This window comes from Leuciscus leuciscus (assembly GCF_965113295.1).
Source record: "Leuciscus leuciscus genome assembly, chromosome: 25".
Taxonomy (NCBI): Eukaryota; Metazoa; Chordata; class Actinopteri; order Cypriniformes; family Leuciscidae; genus Leuciscus; species Leuciscus leuciscus.
In genome coordinates, this window is record NC_138724.1 from 8,148,341 (window position 1) to 8,168,502 (window position 20,162).

General features: G+C 38.5%; 1 protein-coding gene and 1 long non-coding RNA gene across 4 annotated transcripts; one reads left to right on the forward strand and one right to left on the reverse strand.

The window, feature by feature from the left end:
- The first annotated feature begins 757 nt into the window (after window positions 1-757).
- On the forward strand, window positions 758-15,342 carry amfra (autocrine motility factor receptor a). 3 transcript variants are annotated; one of them, XM_082159406.1, is made up of 14 exons: window positions 758-880; window positions 1,397-1,723; window positions 1,802-1,894; window positions 2,930-3,094; window positions 3,925-4,077; window positions 6,790-6,830; window positions 6,921-7,053; window positions 7,343-7,476; window positions 8,644-8,754; window positions 8,840-9,030; window positions 10,521-10,624; window positions 10,708-10,842; window positions 12,182-12,372; window positions 13,241-15,342. In XM_082159406.1, exons 2-14 carry the CDS (start codon window positions 1,472-1,474, stop codon window positions 13,410-13,412), a joined length of 1,875 nt encoding a protein of 624 aa, XP_082015532.1. In that variant the 5' UTR covers window positions 758-880; window positions 1,397-1,471; the 3' UTR covers window positions 13,413-15,342. The 3 variants fall into 3 exon arrangements, with proteins under 3 accessions (XP_082015532.1, XP_082015530.1, XP_082015531.1); XM_082159404.1 differs by having other exon boundaries at window positions 769-880; window positions 1,339-1,723; XM_082159405.1 differs by having other exon boundaries at window positions 857-880; window positions 1,371-1,723.
- On the reverse strand, window positions 4,223-6,780 carry LOC309490311. The gene is made up of 2 exons (XR_014202665.1): window positions 5,876-6,780; window positions 4,223-4,438 (listed from the first exon to the last, which is right to left on the reverse strand). It is a non-coding gene; the product is annotated as an uncharacterized lncRNA (long non-coding RNA).
- Window positions 15,343-20,162: the final 4,820 nt, after the last annotated feature.

Here is a 20,162-nt window from a genome sequence, read left to right on the forward strand (position 1 = left end):
TACATAGAGGCAGGAAGAAGTACTTTAGAAACCAGCCTTTATTAAGTTTTAAGAGATAGGGTTTGGGGCTGGGTCCGTGGGACTGTTTCTGGGGGACGAGTCTGAGGGAAGAACAGGAGACAATGGTAAGGAGAATGCAGAAGACAAAAGGTAGGTAAAATAAAAAGTGAATCCCCAGAAACAGTCACACAGACCCACAGCCCCAAACCCCATCTCTGCAAGAATAATTAATAAAGGCTGTTTCTAAAGTACTTCTTCCTGACTCTATGTATTAATGCTCATGGGTAGCCTAAATGGGTTCCATTCAGACCTTAACATTAAGTATTTTACTGGTATGTGTCAACAAGATTCAACAAGACATTTTCTCCTGGCTATACCCAATGTTTAGATCTGTTGTGGTATTTATGCAAATTAGCACATACGTAATTAGATTATGCATCGTTTGTCCATGTTAACAAACAATTAAAAAAAACTTAAAATACATTTTTTGTTTGTCTGGATATAAGTAATCAACTCAGTAATGTTCATGGTGATATCTAAAGGTTAAATTTTTTACCCTATTCATGTGAGAAAAGAATGAATAGGCGTATGAATAGGATATATTTGGGTCTTTTTCTGAACTTTCCCCTAATGGGATTCTTCGGGGCTTTTTTTTTTTCCTTTCTCAGGACATATTGAGGATACAAAATCAGTAGAGTTTGATTCTGTTGCAATTTGTTCACCCTTTTTTCCTAAAACGCCTGGACTATTAGGGTAATATGGCTTTTAGTCATAGCTGGGTACTATTTAAATGTTTAATTGTTGTTTACCCGGGAAGCCCCGCCTGTCATCACATAAGCACCGGAAGTTCACAGGGTGACGTCTAAGGCAGCGGAAACAGGTATGAGGGATAGAAAGTGCCAGAAACAGCCAGAGAAACTGATCTAAACATGACATTTCACAGTTTTATGTAAAGCTAACAGATGTCAGACAGATCGTCGAGCATCACGGGTCAGATTTAAAGCCCGTCTGACGAGTTTATCAAACTGTTAGTCCTGTGCTATCAATACGTAGCTGAAGCAGATTAGCTTCCATGCTAATGTTGTGAAATAATCAACTGTTCTGGAAATATTCAAAACATTTTTTTAAAGAATTATAACCATTTAGCATTTAATTCGCCGGAATGGGGTTTAAACATAACATATAACAATATATATTGTGTTTAATTCTAGCTTTAGAGTCGGTTGCGTGTTGTGTCTACGTGTCCTAAGAGCTGTCAGGCTGCATTCACATAAACACAGTTTTGGACTCTCAAATGAAAACAGGCCTGAATCCTGATAATTATTATTTGTTTTTAAGAGGAGTTTAAACTCGATTGTGATCTGTAAAAGGACACTGGTTTCCCCTGGACTCCCAGTAAGCAGAGACTGCGTCGAGGGAAGCTGTTTAAGCCGAGAGGAGCATCAGTCAGTCGGTCAGTCTGTCAGTCAGGATGCCTCTGCTGTTCCTGGAGCGCTTCCCCTGGCCCAGCTTACACACATACACTGCCCTGAGCACTGTTCTGCTGGCTGGGACCATCCTGAGTGCCTACAGCTCGGTCAGAGACTCGGAGGACTCCTCTCCTCTGTCTGGAGACTCACACGGCGGGTCTGATGAGGAGATCAAGCTGGATCCGCTGGAGAGCTTGGGGAACATGGCCACCAGTGTGCTTGTGTATCTCATCACGGACAGCCTGTTCGTCTGGGTATGTGGGACTAGCGTCAAAACACACCAGTGTTGAGTGATGAGGTTTTTATTTAAAGAAGCTGTTGTTTTCCCACAGGTGATGGTGAACACGGCGTGCTGTATCCTCATGCTGATCGCTAAAGTGATCCAGTGCATTGTGTTCGGCCCGCTGAGAGTCAGTGAGAAACAGGTAACAATCATTCACATCCACATTAGCTTGATCAGGCAACACACACACACACACACACACACACACACACACACACACACACACACACACACACACACACACACAGCCAGTCTTCACTGCAACACACACACTGCAACGCTTATACGAGGAAGACCTTGATAACAAACATCCCTGACAACTCGAGTTCTTTTGTCAGTTCCATATAGATACATTATATAGAATAAAAATATAGGTCATATCATGATTTTACTTACTTTAAGGTCATTTTCTGTGATGAAATGTCGTTTTGTTGTATGGTTAAACAATATGTTAATCAGTGAACGATGTCAAAACCAGTATCTGGAGAGTTGAATGGATATAATTGTATTTTTTACATATTCAAACAAGGGAAGATAACTATTCAAAGCAGTGGCAATAGTTATTAACAGATGACTATAAAAATGCCATTCAAATGTTTGAGGTCAGAAATATGTATGTTTTTTTTATTTTTTAAAGGGACAGTAAAGACTTTGATAATGTTGCAGAAATGTCTATTTCAAATAAATGCTTTTCTTTTTAACTTTGTGTTCATCAAATAATCTGATTCCACAGTTTTCACTAAAAATAAAAACTGTTTTCAACATTGATAAAAAATAAATGTTTCTTGATCATCATATTAGAATGATTTCTGAAGGATCATGTGACTCTAAAGACTGGAGTAATGATGCTGAAAACTCACAGGAATAAATTATATTCCCATTATATTCACACAGAAAACAGTCATTTTAAATTGTAATAATACTTCACAAGTATTACTATTTTTTGCTCTTTGTTTTTTGATCAAATAAATCTATCCTTGGTGAGCATAAGAGACCTCACAAACATGAGAAAAACTTGACTAAGACTTTTGAACAGTAGTGTATGTTATTGTAGGTTCCTGTACATGTTCTAAGCGTGTGAATAATAGCAGGTTTCTCACATGCGTTGGCGATGTCAGTGTTGTTTTGTACTGTAGTGTCTGTGGTCATGTTCTGACGTCGCTCTTCTGTTGACCAGCATCTGAAGGATAAGTTCTGGAACTTCATCTTCTACAAGTTCATCTTCATCTTCGGCGTGCTGAACGTGCAGCGGGTGGAGGAGGTGGTGCTGTGGTGTCTGTGGTTCTCCATGCTCATCTTCCTGCATCTGATGGTGCAGCTCTGCAAAGACCGCTTTGAATACGTGAGAAACGTCTCCACCACATCAACAAACACTAATGTTCAGAACGACTGGGAGATCTCTGCAGTCGTGCTGTTAGACTCACTCATTCATGTGCTCATCTACTGTACATCATTTGGTCAGTTACTGTTTGGATAAACATTTGCTTTAACCGCCAATATAGTCCAAAAGATATGACACTCTGTAAGATATTTGTTGGATAATCTGAGTATAATTAAGGCATTTATGTATATTTTTATTGGATGTAAATATTATATTAATTGGGTTAATTACCTACCTACCTTTCCTACTTCCTTTCTTCCTTCCTTTTATGTTCTTATTTACTCCCTTCCTTCATTTCTTTCCTCCTCATTTCCCTTCCTTCCTATGTTTCTTACTTATTTTGTTTATTTTTCCTTCCTTCCTTCCTTCCTTCCTTCCTTCCTTCCTTCCTTCCTTCCTTCCTTCCTTCCTTCCTTCCTTCCTTCCTTCCTTCCTTCCTTCCTTCCTTCCTTCTCTCTCTCCTTCATCTGCTCTTATTTACTTTCTTCCTTGCTTCCTTTGTTTCTGTCCTTCCTTACTTTCTTCCTTATTTCCCTTCTCTTTCTTGCTTCTTTCCCTCTCTCCTTGCTCCACTCTTCCTTCTTTCCTTTCTTCATTCCTTCATGTTTCTTTTATTTTACATTCTTATTTACTCCCTTCCTTTCTTCCTTTCTCCTTCCTTCCTCTGCTCTAGTTTCCTTCCTTCCATTACTCTTATTTACTTCATCCCTTCCTTCCTTCCTTCCTATTGTTTGTACTTGCACCTCTTCCTCTGGGAGTTGTTGATGTATTGTGTTGTGTGCTCCTGCCAGCTGTCGTTCTCTCCCACCACCCCGATGGGCAGTCATGTGCGAGTGCTGTCTCTGCTGGTGTCTGTTCTGCTGTGCTGTGCTGGTCTGGCTGTGCTCTGCGCTGTAGTCGGGCATCTTCACGGCATGCACACCGTCGCCTTCATGGCAGCTGAGGTAAGAATACTGTACAATCCTTTTAGCGACTGTGAAGAGGACATTCCCTCTTTTGTTGTTCCCTCTTTCCCTATATTCTGAAAGTAGGCATGACACGTTAGTCACAATGGTCATGATATATATATAAAGTTTGGTTTTTTTTAAGAAAAGAGAAAAAAAAGATGTAGATTTAGCAATGATTGTAGACTTGATTTTGTCCATGGGGAATTGATTGGTTGCTATTGGTGAATCCCATGTGAGTAACAGGTTGTCCCACCAATTGATTTGAATAAAGATTAAATATTAAAACGCACATTAACTTTACCAAACAATATTGCACATCATTATTAAATACTGCCAGGGCTTGACATTATATATTTTGCTTACCAGCCGCTAGTGTTGCTTTCGTCAACGAAAATTATGACGAAATATTGTCGTCAACGAACCGTTATCACCTGACGAGACGAGACGTAAATGCTGGTCATGTGACGATGACTAAAATACATGTATAATGCAATATCGTTGACGAATAAGAATGAGACTAAATGTGGTTTACAAAATAAAAACTATGCTAAAATGTCTCTTCATTTTCGTTGACCGAAACGAGACGACACGAAATGTTATAACGTCACGACGAATGAGAGAGTTGTGCGTGAACCCATAGCTTTGTCGGCTTTAAATTCTGGTTTGCGATCTGGTCACCCGATTATCAGCGAATTTAACAATATTACTCCATTAGTTATTCTATTAAAATGTCTCATTGGTATATTTGACACATTCATAATCATTACTTTTGCCGGTTGTGACAGCTGTATGTTATTGGCAGCGTCATCCTCCGGTTAACATGAACGCGTCACCGCATCAGCACCAGAACATGGAGATTTTATTTTAGAGAATAATCGCACAACCTATTCGATATTCTATAATTAAATAAACTAATCGAATATCCAAAATTCGTGACTCATCCCTGCATGGAATCTCTTGTTTCTTTTCCCAAATTTTCACTCACGTCTCACCCATTTTCTAAAGGGATTATAAACGTTTCTTCATTGGTTCGCTTTTAATTAGGCCTATATATTCGTATTCTTTACTGTGGTAAAGTAGAAAAAACGCTGTAGGACAGATAGCCTATACATTTGTACTTGCATGTCAAATTCTTTTTAACACAGTTTGTGCTTGTTATTAGACATGGTAAGGCGCGTCAAGTTTAGTTGTAAAACGCGTTTCACACGCGCGGGTGATTTTTAGTTTCACTTTCTCTGGCAGCGCAATCTCAAACATAGGCTAAATATCTCGCCCTTGTGGAGGATAAAATTCGCTCTTCAGACCATTTTACATAAAGTAGAAAACACGAAGATATCATAAAGAGATCGATGGTCTCTCTCCTGCTCGTGTCCCACATCCCTCTCAAAGCGCAGAGTGGTAGGCTATATCACGCGTCTTTGTGTGGAAATATAAAACGAGTTTTTATTTTTTATTTTTTTTAAATAACCCCCCCACCACCGCCGGTAGTTTGTCCATTACCGCGGTGGTAAAAAAAAACTGCCACCGTCACAGCCCTAAATATACTAAATATAATAAGATAACCTTGTTTGAAATTCTATATTGACTGGGTTAAATAGAATTGCATTACTAAAAAGAGACTAAAATACAATTTTCGTTGACTAAAACTAGACAAAAATGTCATCAGTTTTCGTCGACTAAAACTTGACTAGACTAAAAAGAGTATGAACGTGACTAAAACTAATAAAAACTAAAACGACAGCTTGACACAAAGACTAGACTAAAACTAAAATTAAAACAGGCCGCCAAAAACAACACTACCAGCCGCTGTGGCTAATGGTTTTCTGTAGTTATTTAGCATTTTATCAACGTTTGCACTGGCTGCAATTTTGACATTGATACCTTGAGGAAAAACTGCCATATAGAATTTGTTTTATATTATCTCATAATTTGGCAGCAGATATATTAACACCGCTGTCACTTTAAGACCGATCGCTCTGATCCATTATACTGTTACACATGCGCTTTCTTTCTCAACTGTTCACTTAGAACAGAACTGACTGCATTTGTGTGAATACTTGCTAAGACCGGCATTTTGTGTGTATTTTACTGTTTCAACACAATAAGCAGCGAAAAATAACTAAATTTAGCACTGAGAGGCCGCTTTGTGCACATACTTTGGGTGTGAGCTCAAAATCTGCAGGAATGAGTAAAATTATCAATCAAATCAAATGATCAATTTTATCAAATTCAAAACAATCCCACGCTAAAACTCAAGCCCTGTAGCAGCAACAGTATTCATCCGGAGCAAGTGAGTGAGGGGAGGCGGGTTTGTGTTGAAACACTTCCGATACAAATTTTCCGCAGAATAGATACTCAATACAAGCAGCGATTTCTCTCTGTCTCATGATATTTCAGTTTCGATATGGATCGAAAAATGTACATTTTTGACAACACTACATTGCACTTAGTTTACATTTAATAATTTTATTATTTCAGATGCCTTTTTTTATAGACTACAATTAAAAAAAAAATTATATATGTAAAATCTAAGCCACCAAAGTGGCTAGTAGGAGTCAGCGTTACACGCCACTGCTGAAATACTCACACATTTGGCAGGTTGGCGGGTGTTAATGTCAAGCCCTGAATACTGCAATATTCTATAAAAATTGTCCATTTTGATATTATGGTGACTTGAAGTAACCCTAAGCCTTGTCTCCTGTCCTGCAGTGTTTGCTGGTGACCGTACGCACAGGACACGTCATCATACGGTGCGTGCGCTCTGTTAAGAAAGCCATCAGCTTTGCTAAATGTTAGGTAGCAGAAGCATGAATCTGAAGGTTTTGATCTGTTATGTACAGGTACTCCATTCACCTGTGGGACCTGAACCACGAGGGCACCTGGGAGAACAAGAGCTCATACATCTACTACACTGACTTCATCATGGAGTTAGCCATCCTCTGCCTGGACCTGATGCATCACATCCATATGCTGGTGAGACAGGGTGATCAGTCATGTGACTGGCTCATAGTGATGGATGAATGCGATCTGATTGGACTCTTATTGAGACTGTCTAACATAATGTTCACTGATCAGTAAGAAGCTGCTTACACTTATGTTCCTGATTTCACATGTGTGTGCGGCCTGTCAGATCACAAACTTCCCCAAGTGAAGACCAGTGGCGTACATGATTTCTTTCTCTTCTCACATCTGTGTTTGAGAGTTTTTTAATGAATCCTAGTACCTTTATGATCATGTATTCTTGTTGTTCACTCCCTCGCAGCTCTTCGGAAACATCTGGCTGTCCATGGCTAGTCTTGTGATCTTTATGCAGCTGCGCTATCTCTTCCACGAGGTGCAGCGAAGGATTCGCCGCCACAAAAACTACTTGCGTGTTATTGACAATATGGAATCCAGGTGAGGAGCCTAAAGCTTTCCAGAATGACTTATTATAAGATGCATTTCTACAGGCTTTGAATTATAAGCACAACATCCAAATAAAAATGCTAAAGAATGGCAAAGCTTAGGGCTGGTAACCCGAAGTTGCATGAGCTATCAGCACTGTGCCCTTGAAAAGAGATTTAACCTTTAATGATTTTTTTATGAGTAATGTAGTTAAGAAGGATAACTGTGCAAATCTCACAAAAACGCAAAAATTTAAAAAAGAATGAAATTAGATTTTGCATAAGTAAAGTCTTTTTGAGGACCGTTAACATTATTGACAGTAATGACAGCTAAGCACCCCCCCCCCCCCCACACACACACACCCACACACACCCACCCCCCGCCACACCCCGACACCCAGCAAATCCACAATTACATTTTAAAGTGACTCTTGTTGTTGTAAATTAATAACAGTTTATAAATTGGAAATAATTATTGTAATTGAATATATAATTATGTCTTAATAACAGCAGCAATAAATCAGTTTCATTATCATATATTATTTTTTCATTATCAAAAGTTTGGGATCTGTAATAATAATAATTTTTTTAAAAGAAATTAATACTTTTATTCAGCAAGGACACATTAAATTAATCAAAAGTGCCAATAAAGACCTTTACATTCTTACAAATAATATTTCTAATCAATTGTTATTTTTAACTCTCTGTAATCAAATAATCCTGAGGCGGTTAAAAATTATATCATCGTTTCTGCAAAAATAGTTTTCAACATTGATTATATCATCATATTAGAATGATTTCTGAAGGATCATGTGATGCTAAAGACTGGAGGAATAATGCTGAAAATTCAGCTTTGATCACAGGAATAAATTACGTTTTGAAATATATTCACAAAGAAAACAGTCATTTCATTTTACAATATTACTGTTTACTGTATGCTTCTGTTTTTACTGTACTCTTCCCTGACACCTTAACCCACTCTTAAATCAACCCTAAACGTACCCGTATCCACCACAATAACAGCACTAGTGTTTTGCAGTACAACATGAACACAATAAATAGTCTTTGAGTATCGTATGTGTGAATGTGTTATTGGATGTGTGTTATGAGTCAGCCTGCTGCAGTGGCTGATGGAAACCAGACCTCGTGTGCTGACATGAAAACGTCTCCTTGTGTGCAGGTTTGCTGTGGCAACGCCTGAAGAGCTGTTGGCTAATAACGATGATTGTGCGATCTGCTGGGATTCGATGACTACAGCGCGCAAGCTGCCTTGTGGACATCTCTTCCATAAGTGAGCAATAACCAGATGCTGCCAGCACTCTCTTGCTCTAGTAGTTGAAACATTGTTAATCTGACCATTTATTGTTTATGTCCAGTTCGTGTCTGCGCTCTTGGCTGGAGCAGGACACGTCCTGTCCCACGTGCCGTATGTCTCTGAACATCAGTGAAGGCGTGAGAGAGCGAGAGGAGGGCCAGAGGGAGGCGCTGGATGAGAACATGCCTGCTGGGACAGGAACAGAGGCCCGGCCACACATCAACCAGCATAATCACTTCTTCCACTTTGATGGTGAGCCTCTCTTTACATATTCATGCAGAATCCAAACCATTTACTGACAGTAAGCTGTAGAAATCACTTTCACATCTATAGCATATTCCTATCATTAACTTGCATGATGCCTGTTTAGCACTAGGGGTGTGCGATTAGATATCGTTTACGATAATAGTGTAATTGTTGTTTTAACGATTTGCAATCTGACATTGAGTGTCCCTCACTTTGCAAAAACACACCCAGCGAGCACTGTGATTCTACACTCTGCATTTATAATGCCCCCAAAATTCAATTTAAGGGGAAAAAATTTATTTAATATTTATATAATTTAATATAGTTAGTCAATATCACACGAAGAGTGCCTTCTTTTTTTTTGCTCCAAATATCAGCAGGATTACAAATGTGATGATTGATTTTATACAACAGTTCAATAAACAAGAAGTTAATATTAAGTGACTTAAATGACATTTTAGACACAATATTGTCTTTTTTTTTTAATCCATTTAGCCAACGAAAATAGTTTGAAACAAAGCCACATTGAGTGAATGATTCAATGACACTCTTAGAGACAGTGAAATGCTTCGTTCCTGAATGAATCAGCCATTTGAATGAATCGGTTGAATCTCAATGACTGGCTCATTAAAAGTGATTCAATTCATATTTAAAGTATTTTTTTATTTAAAAAATAATTTCAAATATCAATATTCAACATTTTATGTGTAAAACATTAAAAACAAACATTATGTATTATTATTATTATTATAATTATAATTATAAACATTAGTTATGCATTTGTAACTGCATCTGAGCTGCATTATTAGATAGACTTCAGATGCAGCTTCTGTTTCCTCTGCAGTGCAAAGATGAATTTTGTTGATATGGATTTTATTTTATTGGTAACAGCCCTATTGTGTCTTATTCTAATTGAATTTATTAATTAAATCTAAGAATTTTCACACAAAAGATGATGCATACATTTAATTAAGTCGGAAAAAAATGGCTTTATTAAGGTAAAATGCCCATAAAACGTAAACAAATCTATTTAAATTTATTGGAAAAGATTATGTCTGTCACTGCTGTGAACTGACCATCTCATATAATATGAAGAATATTAAAAACTTTAGCAGTCAGTCCTAAACCTTCCAACACAATAAACACACTCGGCAAAATATCATCTAATTATCGTTATCGATAACATCCCAGAAAATATCGAGATGTTATTTTGTGTATCGCACACCCCTATAGTACTGAGCAAACTGATTCGCCCTGATGAACAACAATGAACAAAGGTCAGCCAATCATAGCAGAGGTTATTTACAAACTGGAGTATTGTAAATACATTTAAAAAAGCCTGTTTAAATGGATAGTGCCCTCAAAAAAAAATGGTTCACTGATGAATATGGCCTGTTTTTATCATATTGATGACTTGAAGAGACCTTGGAACCAAATAGGCTTCTGGTAATAACATCATCATATGAATGTATAAATCTCGGCTCGTTCACCCTCAGGGTCCCGCATTGCCAGCTGGCTGCCGAGTTTCTCAGTGGAGGTCATGCACACCACCAACATCCTGGGCATCGCACAGGCCAACAACTCCCAGCTCAATGCAATGGTGAGTCCCACACGTTTACACACAGTCTCTGTGTTTTACACAAGTTGCCACGTTATTAACCGGCTTTTCCTTGAATTTCTCAGGCCCATCAGATCCAGGAAATGTTTCCACAAGTCCCTTATCATCTGATCCTGCAGGATTTGCAGCTCACACGCTCTGTAGAGGTCACCACTGATAACATCCTGGAGGGCCGGATACAGGTGCCTTTCCCGACACAGGTGAGGCTCACAGGGCTGACAGAAGAGGCATATTAGGGGCTGAAGTGATATGTTGTTTGCATTTTCGTACTGGGTCGCTCCATCAGCGCTAAAATCTCACTGGCCCAAAATCTTGCTCCACATTGCTGAAGGTGAAGTCATTTCTGCACCACTGGCATCACCAAACTGAATTGAAAAAAACAATTTCAAAATTGTTGAATGAAAAAATAAATTCAGTTAAAGGGATACTTCACCGATGAGCATTAAGCTTTGTATCAGTAGAAACCCGGTAGTATTTTCGAATGACCGTGCTTCCCTCCCTCATGTCCCCCTGAGACCAGAGATTTCTGTATTGTGTGTCTGGAAGAAAACTTCTGATGACACAAAAATTGTAATTTAGTGTCATCGGAGGCTCTTTTGTCCAGAGGCGAGAGACTCCAGCCAGTAGGAGGAGCTCGTTCCGCATGTGTTCAACCCGCCCCATAGGGGGATCTCACGATAAAACGCCGTCTTTTCAGTTTCGAGTCGACTAGTAGCCTAGCTGTATCATTTCTTCCGATACTGCCCTCTGTAACTGGGAGGCGTGGCTTGGGAGTGGCCTCGTAGGGCAGCGAAGCAAGTGCATTCTGGGAGTTGTTGTCTTTCATCCACATGAGCCAAAAATACATTTTCTGGCTTTTCTCAGTCTAGAAGACACCAACTTCTAAAATAATTTCACATTTCTACTACATAAATGACCCAATTTAAATACACATTCATCTTTCCAGCGGTGAAGTATCCCTTTAACGGAGCCATGTGCTCACAATGACCTTATTTGACCTTGAAACTTTGTTAATAAACAAGTAAATTCGAAGAAATATACTCAAAAAATGTATCTCTGCAAAAACCCTCCTCCAGATTCACAAACACTTTGTGAACCTCAGATTTGAATGTGTGTATGTTAATGATTTCCAGTCTCTGAATAATTTTCACATTTAGCTTATTGGTTGGTTAATTAATTGTGTTATTATACATTGTTAAATTGTGTTTTCAAGATGCAGTGTCATCGGTTTACCTAAAAGAACTTTACACTTCACTAACTAGAAAACTGTAAAACTGTACAGATTTTAACTGTAAAAATACAGACACTTTCATGAATCAGAAAATTCCCGTCAGAACGAACAATTTACTAAATTAATTCTGTTCGTGTTTCATGAACGAGACCCAGTGTGTTGGAGCCGTTTTGCAACATGTCCTGGTTCATTCTCCTTCTGATATCCTGTTAATCTATGCTGGCCTGTGTAGTAAAAGTGGCAATCAAACAAACAACTAAACACTGCTATGTTAAGAGTGTTTCTGTCTTCCCCTGCACCTCCTCCAGTCTGTGGAGCGCTCACCCATCCAGGGAAACACTGGTCCTGAAGACCCAGCGGGAGCCAGCAGCGGGTCAGAGGTCGCCGCCCCTGAGCCGCAAGACTTCGAGGTTCGCGGGAGCCGCTTTTCCAAGTCTGCAGATGAAAGACAGAGGATGCTCATGCAGAGGAAGGAGGAGCTGCTCCTGAGAGCCCGCAGGTGAGCCTCCCTGTTCCCTGTCTCCTACAGCTTACACTGCTTTGCTCCAGTTTGCATGAAACTGTTCAGCTGCCTTTTCGCTATCTCTGACATTCACATAAGATTTCTGCGGTTCGCCCCCTAGTGACAGTCGCACAAAACTATCAAAACTGATCATGAAGCAGCTGTTACCTTCTGCTCATTCAGCATGATACAATGAATGAATTATGAATGCAGTAACATATTCTCACAAAACAAATGGCCACCAGTATGTTTGAAAGAGAAACTTTTAGGCTTTCTAGGGCTAATAAGACTAAATAATTGTTATATTTATAAAATTACTGTTTCGGACATAATAATTCATAACCACCCATTTTGCAGAAATAATTATTGTAGAATGCTTTAGTGGGAATACATCATATCCGGTTGGGTGGTCATGTACAGTATAGCCGCACAAAAAGTTATGGTTGCACTTTGTTTTACAGTACATGCACTTTCAATGTGCGTACAGTGTACTTGCCTAGAACGTACTGGGTAGTATAAGATAACTACATGGGTTAAGGTTTGGTTCAGGACTGGTACCTAGTTATCACCCAGTTATTGTAATTACTACAATAATTATATAGTATATACATGCGAAACAGGACTGTAAAATAAAGTGCTACCAAAGTTATTTATATTAACACGACTAATGCTCAGTTTGGATCTGAAAATTCTGCATGTCCATATGGTCAGAAATCCATGCAAATTAATGCCTTCTGGTCTGTTATTTGTCAGAGATAGTGACAGTATGCAAACTTGCAAAAATGATAACTGGGAATGCCCCAAGGGTTTGTCTTGGGTCCGATTAAGTTTTAGTTTTTAAGACACTGTGTTCTCTCTTTGTCAGACGTTATATTCACAGAAAGCCAGATGAAGGAGATGTGTTTTCTGCTGCTGATAATGATGATGTCATGCCCTCGATGGAGGACGAGGACTCGGACTCAGTGACGCTGCGGCGCAGGAGGATGGCGGCCGCTGCGGAGAGACGCATGCAGAGGCACGAGCCGTCCCCGTTTTGAGCCCAGCAGAAACATGAATGATGCGTCTGTGAGACAGCCATGCCGTCACAGAATTTCTGGCTGATCAATGCACATTTGTGCTAGATGCAACTATATATAAGTACCCATCAAACATTTTTATCAATTGTCCATTGGAATAACATACGGTGCCACTGGCGCACCAGTCAAATTTTGGTAAGCGTCAAGTAAAAGGCACATGTAACTTTATTCATGTGTCTGCTTATAGACAGAATCATTTTAAATATCTTCGTACCTAAACAAGAGTGTGGCTTTGACAGCTGCTCATCAAATACAAGATTTCACGAGTTTGAATTTCGCTTTACTTTTGGAATGCTGCATTTCTTAAGCATCTTTGTACGATTTTAACAAATTATGTTGCATACTAACAGTTCGACTCAGTCTAGAGCTTAAGCCTCATGCTCAATAGCATGCTAGGGTTGTGAATTTCGAGTTTCTTTCTTTGGCCGGCAAAGATCCACACGATTTTGCTGCTGGTTAGTGTTTGAATCGGCCTTTAATCGGACAATCTTGAGCGTTTGAGCTGTCTCGTCTGCTGTCTCATGCCATCCCGGCATTTAGAGTCTCCGAGGAAAGTGGCTTAGATCCTAGTGTTTGCTCCTGCACTGTTGTGACAACAAATGGCTCAGTGTGTCATAAGAGGCGTTTGTTCACTCACATGATCTTGTTTCTCTTGCCATAGTGTTGTCATTCAAAACAGACATGCTTTATATTTAATTTATCTCACATTCTGAACGTGTGCTGGTGGAAATGCTTCCTCTCCCGCGGCGTGGCTCTGTTTTGTGCGGCAGTGAAGGAGAATCGGCCTTCAGTCGGGGTAGAGCTGTTTATAATTCAGGGAAAGCCTGTTCAACATGTTGTCCTGCTTTCATGCTCATAAAACCGGTTTCTTTCCATGCAATGAAATGGCGCTTCTACCCTGAGTAAGGTCCATTTGATTGGGTTATTCAAACAAGACGTACACAATTATGGTCAATAGGTCAGTTTTGTAGCTTTTTGTTGTCAGCGTTTTATTCGGTTTTGCATTTTAATGGTTTTAAAGACCTTTATTCTTTAGCATACTAATGTCTACAAATGCTTGTCTTTTACTGGCCTACAGAATTTATAATGTATTTTCACAGGATAATTTGGCTCAATCTTGCATGTTGAGTTTGAAGTGAACAAGCTTTTCATGTTCTAGCGTGTGACTTTTAATACACATTATCAAGCCTTTGGTTTCCCAAACAACATAACCATGGTCACTTACACATTTTATTTCATATATACGTGTATATGTATATATATGAATATATATATGTATATATGTATATGTGTGTGTGTGTGTATAAATATATCCCATTTGTCAGAATTGTTTCTGATGTTTTACACTGTGAATCTACTCTGTCAAATATTTTTATCGTCACATGGACGTTTTGACAAGTCGTGTTTTTCTTTTTCTTTTTCTTTTTTTTTACCTTTCATGTCGAAGTCTTTTTCTATGCATGAAATCACTGACCGTTTGTGTTCTTCTTCTTCTTCTGATCAACTTCCCCAAAGACTCTCCTGGTGATTTACTTTGCTGAAGCTGGTTATTGTGATCGTCATGACCATGTCCATATAGATTATGTATGTTTTGGTTGCACAGATGCACCTTTCAACAGTATTTAAAAAATATAATGTATTAATGAAATCTCCACTGGACTGATTCAGATAATTGTACGTGATTTGGTTGAAGTGTGTGCTGTTCTTGGAAACCAGAGGGAAGCATTGGATTGCTTTATGTACACAATTCATTCATTTGTGCCTCAAATCTACAGTGGAATAATAATAGTCTGAATTGTGTAAATACTTTTGTAATAAAGACTGTAAAATACATGTGAAATGACCCTGTACAAAATAAAAGTCACAGCTGCTTTAGAAGCTTTTACCCACATTCCCCAGTTTCCCAGTGTGTTTTCTGTTGAGTATCAATAAAACCATATATAAATGTAGTAGTGCTGTCAACATTAACGCATGCAATACAGTTTGGCCAGATTAACGCATTAAAATATGTAATGCTATTACCTGTTAGATGGGTAGGAATAGCACTGGTAAATATGACATTTATTATGGGTTTATGTGAGGATTGTTTAAAAAAATGAAATGTTATTATATTTTTTTGATGGAGGGAGACATCAGTAGCTGTATTTATAGCTTCCTTTAGGCCTTCATTCATAAAAAGATGACATTAAACAAGTATTTAAAATATACTGTCTTTTCGTTGTTTCTACATTAATCTGGAGATTAACTGAAATTATTCAATTTAAAATAAAAATAAACGTAAGTGTTTTTAATTGCGATTAATCGCAGAATAAATGTGTGATTAATCTAGTTAATTTGTTAATCGATTGGACAGCACTAAAATGTAGCTTTGTGCAAAACTAATTTTATAGTTTAGGCTAAGATCGTGGAAGTGTGTCCACACTTTTGGCTAGTAGTGTATTTAAATAGATTTTAAATTATATTTATTTTATTTAGTCATTTATATTTATTTAAATTGCATCTTTTGCCATTTTCTCCATGTGAAGAGCGGTGTGTACGCACTGTGTGTTGGTCGACACTAGAGGGCGCCACAGATCCACCGGCGATCAAAGCATGACGAATTTGAAACAAATGTTTGCTGGACACTGGCCAGAATATCTGCCGTCTTCATACTAATGTTCCTTTACTTCATTTGATAATCTGGGAGTGAATTCAAAAGCAATTAAGAGCACACCTAATTGCAATGATCAATTGATTTGATGAAGTGTTGAGCTCTATTCACGTATTGACTACCTCAGTCTCTAATGAAGAGTGCATTGATTAACGCTTTAGCGGCCGTCGGCTCTGCTCATAGACTTCATAGACTTCAGGATCATCGCTCTAGAGACTCCTGGACTGTGGGACGATTCCCATAGAAAGTCATGTGGGTTTGGAACGACATGAAAGTGAGTAAATAATGAGGATTTGATGTGGAATAGTTCACTTTGGAGCGAGCTATAGGCCTCATTTAAGGCAGCTCGTCCTAGCTAGTGTAGCAACCTCTTTCATACGCATATTTTTATTTATTTAGTAAGCCTATATCAACACAAACATTTTATTTTCTCTATCTCAGATAAATCTATGTAGAGGCATACTGTGCTGAGCTTCACCTTCAGCAACACATTCCCCTGAAATTAGACTTCATAGTCCATAATCTTTCAAATAGGGGAGATCTAGTGGTCAGTTGTGTTTTAAATGCATTTGCACAATGCGTTACATAAATAGGCTATTTGTCGTTTTTATTGCGTTAACTGTTTTAATTGTTTTGTTTGTTTTGTGTTGTGTGTAAATTTTGATATGCTATTTCATTATGAAGGACCAAACCTGCAGAAATTAAAAATGAATAAATGCATAAATGAATGAATGAATAAATGAATAGATAAATAAATACATTTGATAATAGGAAAAGGACTAAACGACTTGATCAAATAAATATTTTTTTAATCAAATTTTATTTTGTAGCCTATAATAGTAAATAAGGTTCTAGTTCAACAACTTTGAGTCATATTGTCAGATAAAATCTAGGCATGTTAAATATATTTATCATGGTGTTCAGGATTTATCATTTTTTATGTTAAGGTTTATTTATATGCACAGAATAAACCCTTATAAATTCTCACTGGAGTAGGCTATTTAAGAGGAAAGTGAATTTTAATTGTGTTGGAATTGTGTTCATGAAGCAGTGCATATTTAAATGAAAAAAGACACAGCTCTGTGTTTAACTCTATGTAATTCTTCTGTCATGAGCTCAGATCAGACGGCGACTGCTGGAAAATGCATGTTTGCGTGACGTCAGACGCATCTGTCATAACGCTTATGATGTTTGAGCTCGTTGGCGGGTTGAAATGTTTCCCCTGAGTGCTTTTACACCGGCAGAAATCAATAGCGGCTCTGCTGTCACCCTCTCAGCGCGGAGACTGCTCTTCAAGCCGGTTTGATGTGTCTCTTCAGCGCTTCTCACGGGGACTATCGAGAGCCGTCACTAAATCATGTCAGCTTTTTCTCTCTGATTTTCGCGGCTTTTCTGTCGCTTTTCCCGCGCAGTGCGGATGGGACGTGAATCAATAGCAACTTTGATTTCGCGCCATGTGAAGTACCAGCTCGCAACTTTGAATGCTTCCATTACCTCAATTTAACCTTTTTAGTGCTGAAAGAATAACTTTGAGAGGCTGCTTTTTCTTCTTCTTCTTGGGTTTTCAAAGTTTTAAGAAGTCAGTTAACATAATTTTGTAGATCAAGCGACACATCAGAGTTCAGAAATGATTGACGTTTTAAGGCAATATATTGTCAAACGGGAAAAAAACCTGCTTGTTCGCTCATAAATGAAATGTCATGATTTATTCATGTCATTCCAACCATTACTATTTTCTTTGTAATGTGAAAACTGATGTTTAAGCATCTATTTTCCATACAAAGACAGTGGATGGAAGGCCCATAAGGTCACAATTAGCCTACTCATTTCATTATTCCTGTCTGTATGAATCTCCTGCCATTTTCATGCTCAAAAAGGCGCGTAAAAAGACCACAGCAGTCTCACATGCTGATCTGTCTTTGTTCCCACCACCTTGCAGTTTATTTAGAAATCTGATATGTCCTTTATGTTTGCAAAATTGTATCAATCTTTGGGATTGAAAAGCACCCCTGGTTTGACATCACTGTCTGCAAACACCACATGACCTTGCATGTCATGTGACCAATCTCAACCCAGCAAGTTTGAAAGCTACAATTTAGAGCCCCGGCACCATTTTCAACTAAAAACGTAAAACTTTTAATGCGTTTTGGCAATTCGTACGGTTTTTTTTGTGTGTGTTTTTTTTTTTACATCTCCATGTAATACAGCGTTTTTAGTCATTTTCACGGATCCGTGTGAATAGGGATCATTTTGACAATGGTTGTCTGTTCGTGGAAATCTCAAAGGAAAAACTTCTTCGTTTTAAGCATATCGTTGTCGTGTAAACGTACCAGAGGAAGTTATCATATGACTTTCCAAACCTGGGGCCAGTTGCCTGAACATAGCCATTATATTAAGAATGTCTACCCACTAGCAGTTAGTTAGGGGTAATCAGTCTTACTTTTCAGTATCAAATTTGATCAATCTACGTTTTTATTAAAGTTATGAACAGTCTTAAAGAAAAATGTATAAGACTAGTCTAACTTGTAAGACTAGTCTTAGCAGTTTATGCAACCTGAATATCCAATTACAATCGCTCTCTAACTGTCAGTCATTTTGTGTGTTTGGCTTTGCTGACATGTCTTTGCCGGACAGAGTTCTGGATAGAGGGCCTGTTGAAATTAGTGAAGCGGAAGTTGGCAAAATGACAGAAACTGCTTCAGAATTGTTAATTGTTCATATTTGACTTAATTAGGAACAAAACCAATAAAAGAACAAAATTATCATGAAGGTAGACATGAGCTAACTCATTCAGTTCAATTCAATTCAATTCAATTTGGGTAAACTTGGCCGATTATCTATTTTTCCTTATACTGATGGGATGTGAGCATCCTCACTATGGGTCAAAGGTTAATAAAATCCTCCTTTCCCCATCCTGTTAAAATCTCCTACTCTGACTGATAACCCCCAGTCCAAACTAAGCCTCTAATCGCAATATTATTAGAGAAACCCCACTGATCAGTATATAAATCTCTCCATCCAATTACAAGATGTAATATTTCTGCAGTGGCGCTGGTAATGAGCTCTAATGCCTGAGCTTCAGTTAATCCCCCTCGGATGCAGCACAGATCAGATGTTGCCTCTGTAATTAGACTGGCAGAAAATCATTATTTCATGTTTGAGGAAAGAAGGAAGTCAAAGGAGATGTAGTCCCTCTGCCGCTCCTTTCTGAAATGTAAATTGCAGTTTAATGTTTTAATCTAGAGTGTTGAGTGTTTGCTTAGTACTGTAGACTGATAACCATAGACTAACAGTAAATTTATTTAAATAAAAGTGATATGAATGTGAAAGAGAATCTTCTTTTATGCCTGGAATTGTAACTTTAAGTCACACACTTGTGCTCATCTCTTAAAGAGGAAGTATGATGCCCTTTACAAAGTCTTGATTTAGTTTTTGGGTCTACTAGAATAGGTTTTCATGGTTGAATGTTCAAAAAACACCTTATGTTTCCACATATTTGACATTGTTGTCTCTCTTCTCTGTCTCTATGAAGCGCCTCCTTCTCAAAAGGCACAATGTGCTCTGATTGGTCGGCTGGACCGGTGTGTTGTGATTGGTCAACTGCTTTGAGTGTGTTTTGGAAATGTAAAGCCCATTACCATCACTGCATTAGATCCAGGGTCAGGGTGGAAAAACCAGCATATCTTGAGCCCTGTTTACACCTGGTATTAAGGTGCGTTTTGGTTTGATCGGATCACAAGTGGACGAGGTAAACGGGGTGTTTTGAGCTTGTCCACTTTCGACCACTTCCAGAGGTAGTTGAAAATGCATTCGACCGAATTGATGTGGTATGAATGTGTTCAAACAGCCACATAAGACCGTCTTCTCTCCGCCTGCTGACCTCATGCGTGAACATTATGGGAAGTGCACTAGCCAACGAGATTTAAACTTTATTGGCTGAAGACCCAAGTTTGGTTAGAACATTATGCTTGGTACGTTTTTGTCTTCAATCTCCATTCCTGATTTCTAACACACACTCACAGTGTTCGGCTGGTCCCTCGTCTACTTGTGATCTGATCGAC

Excerpts from the sequence above, each read along its gene's own strand:
- amfra (XM_082159406.1), top strand. The coding sequence starts at position 1,472 with ATGCCTCTGCTGTTCCTGGAGCGCTTCCCCTGGCCCAGCTTACACACA. Across the intron at positions 7,054-7,342 it reads TGCATCACATCCATATGCTG|CTCTTCGGAAACATCTGGCT; the intron begins GTGAGACAGGGT and ends ACTCCCTCGCAG. Across the intron at positions 10,625-10,707 it reads ACTCCCAGCTCAATGCAATG|GCCCATCAGATCCAGGAAAT; the intron begins GTGAGTCCCACA and ends TGAATTTCTCAG.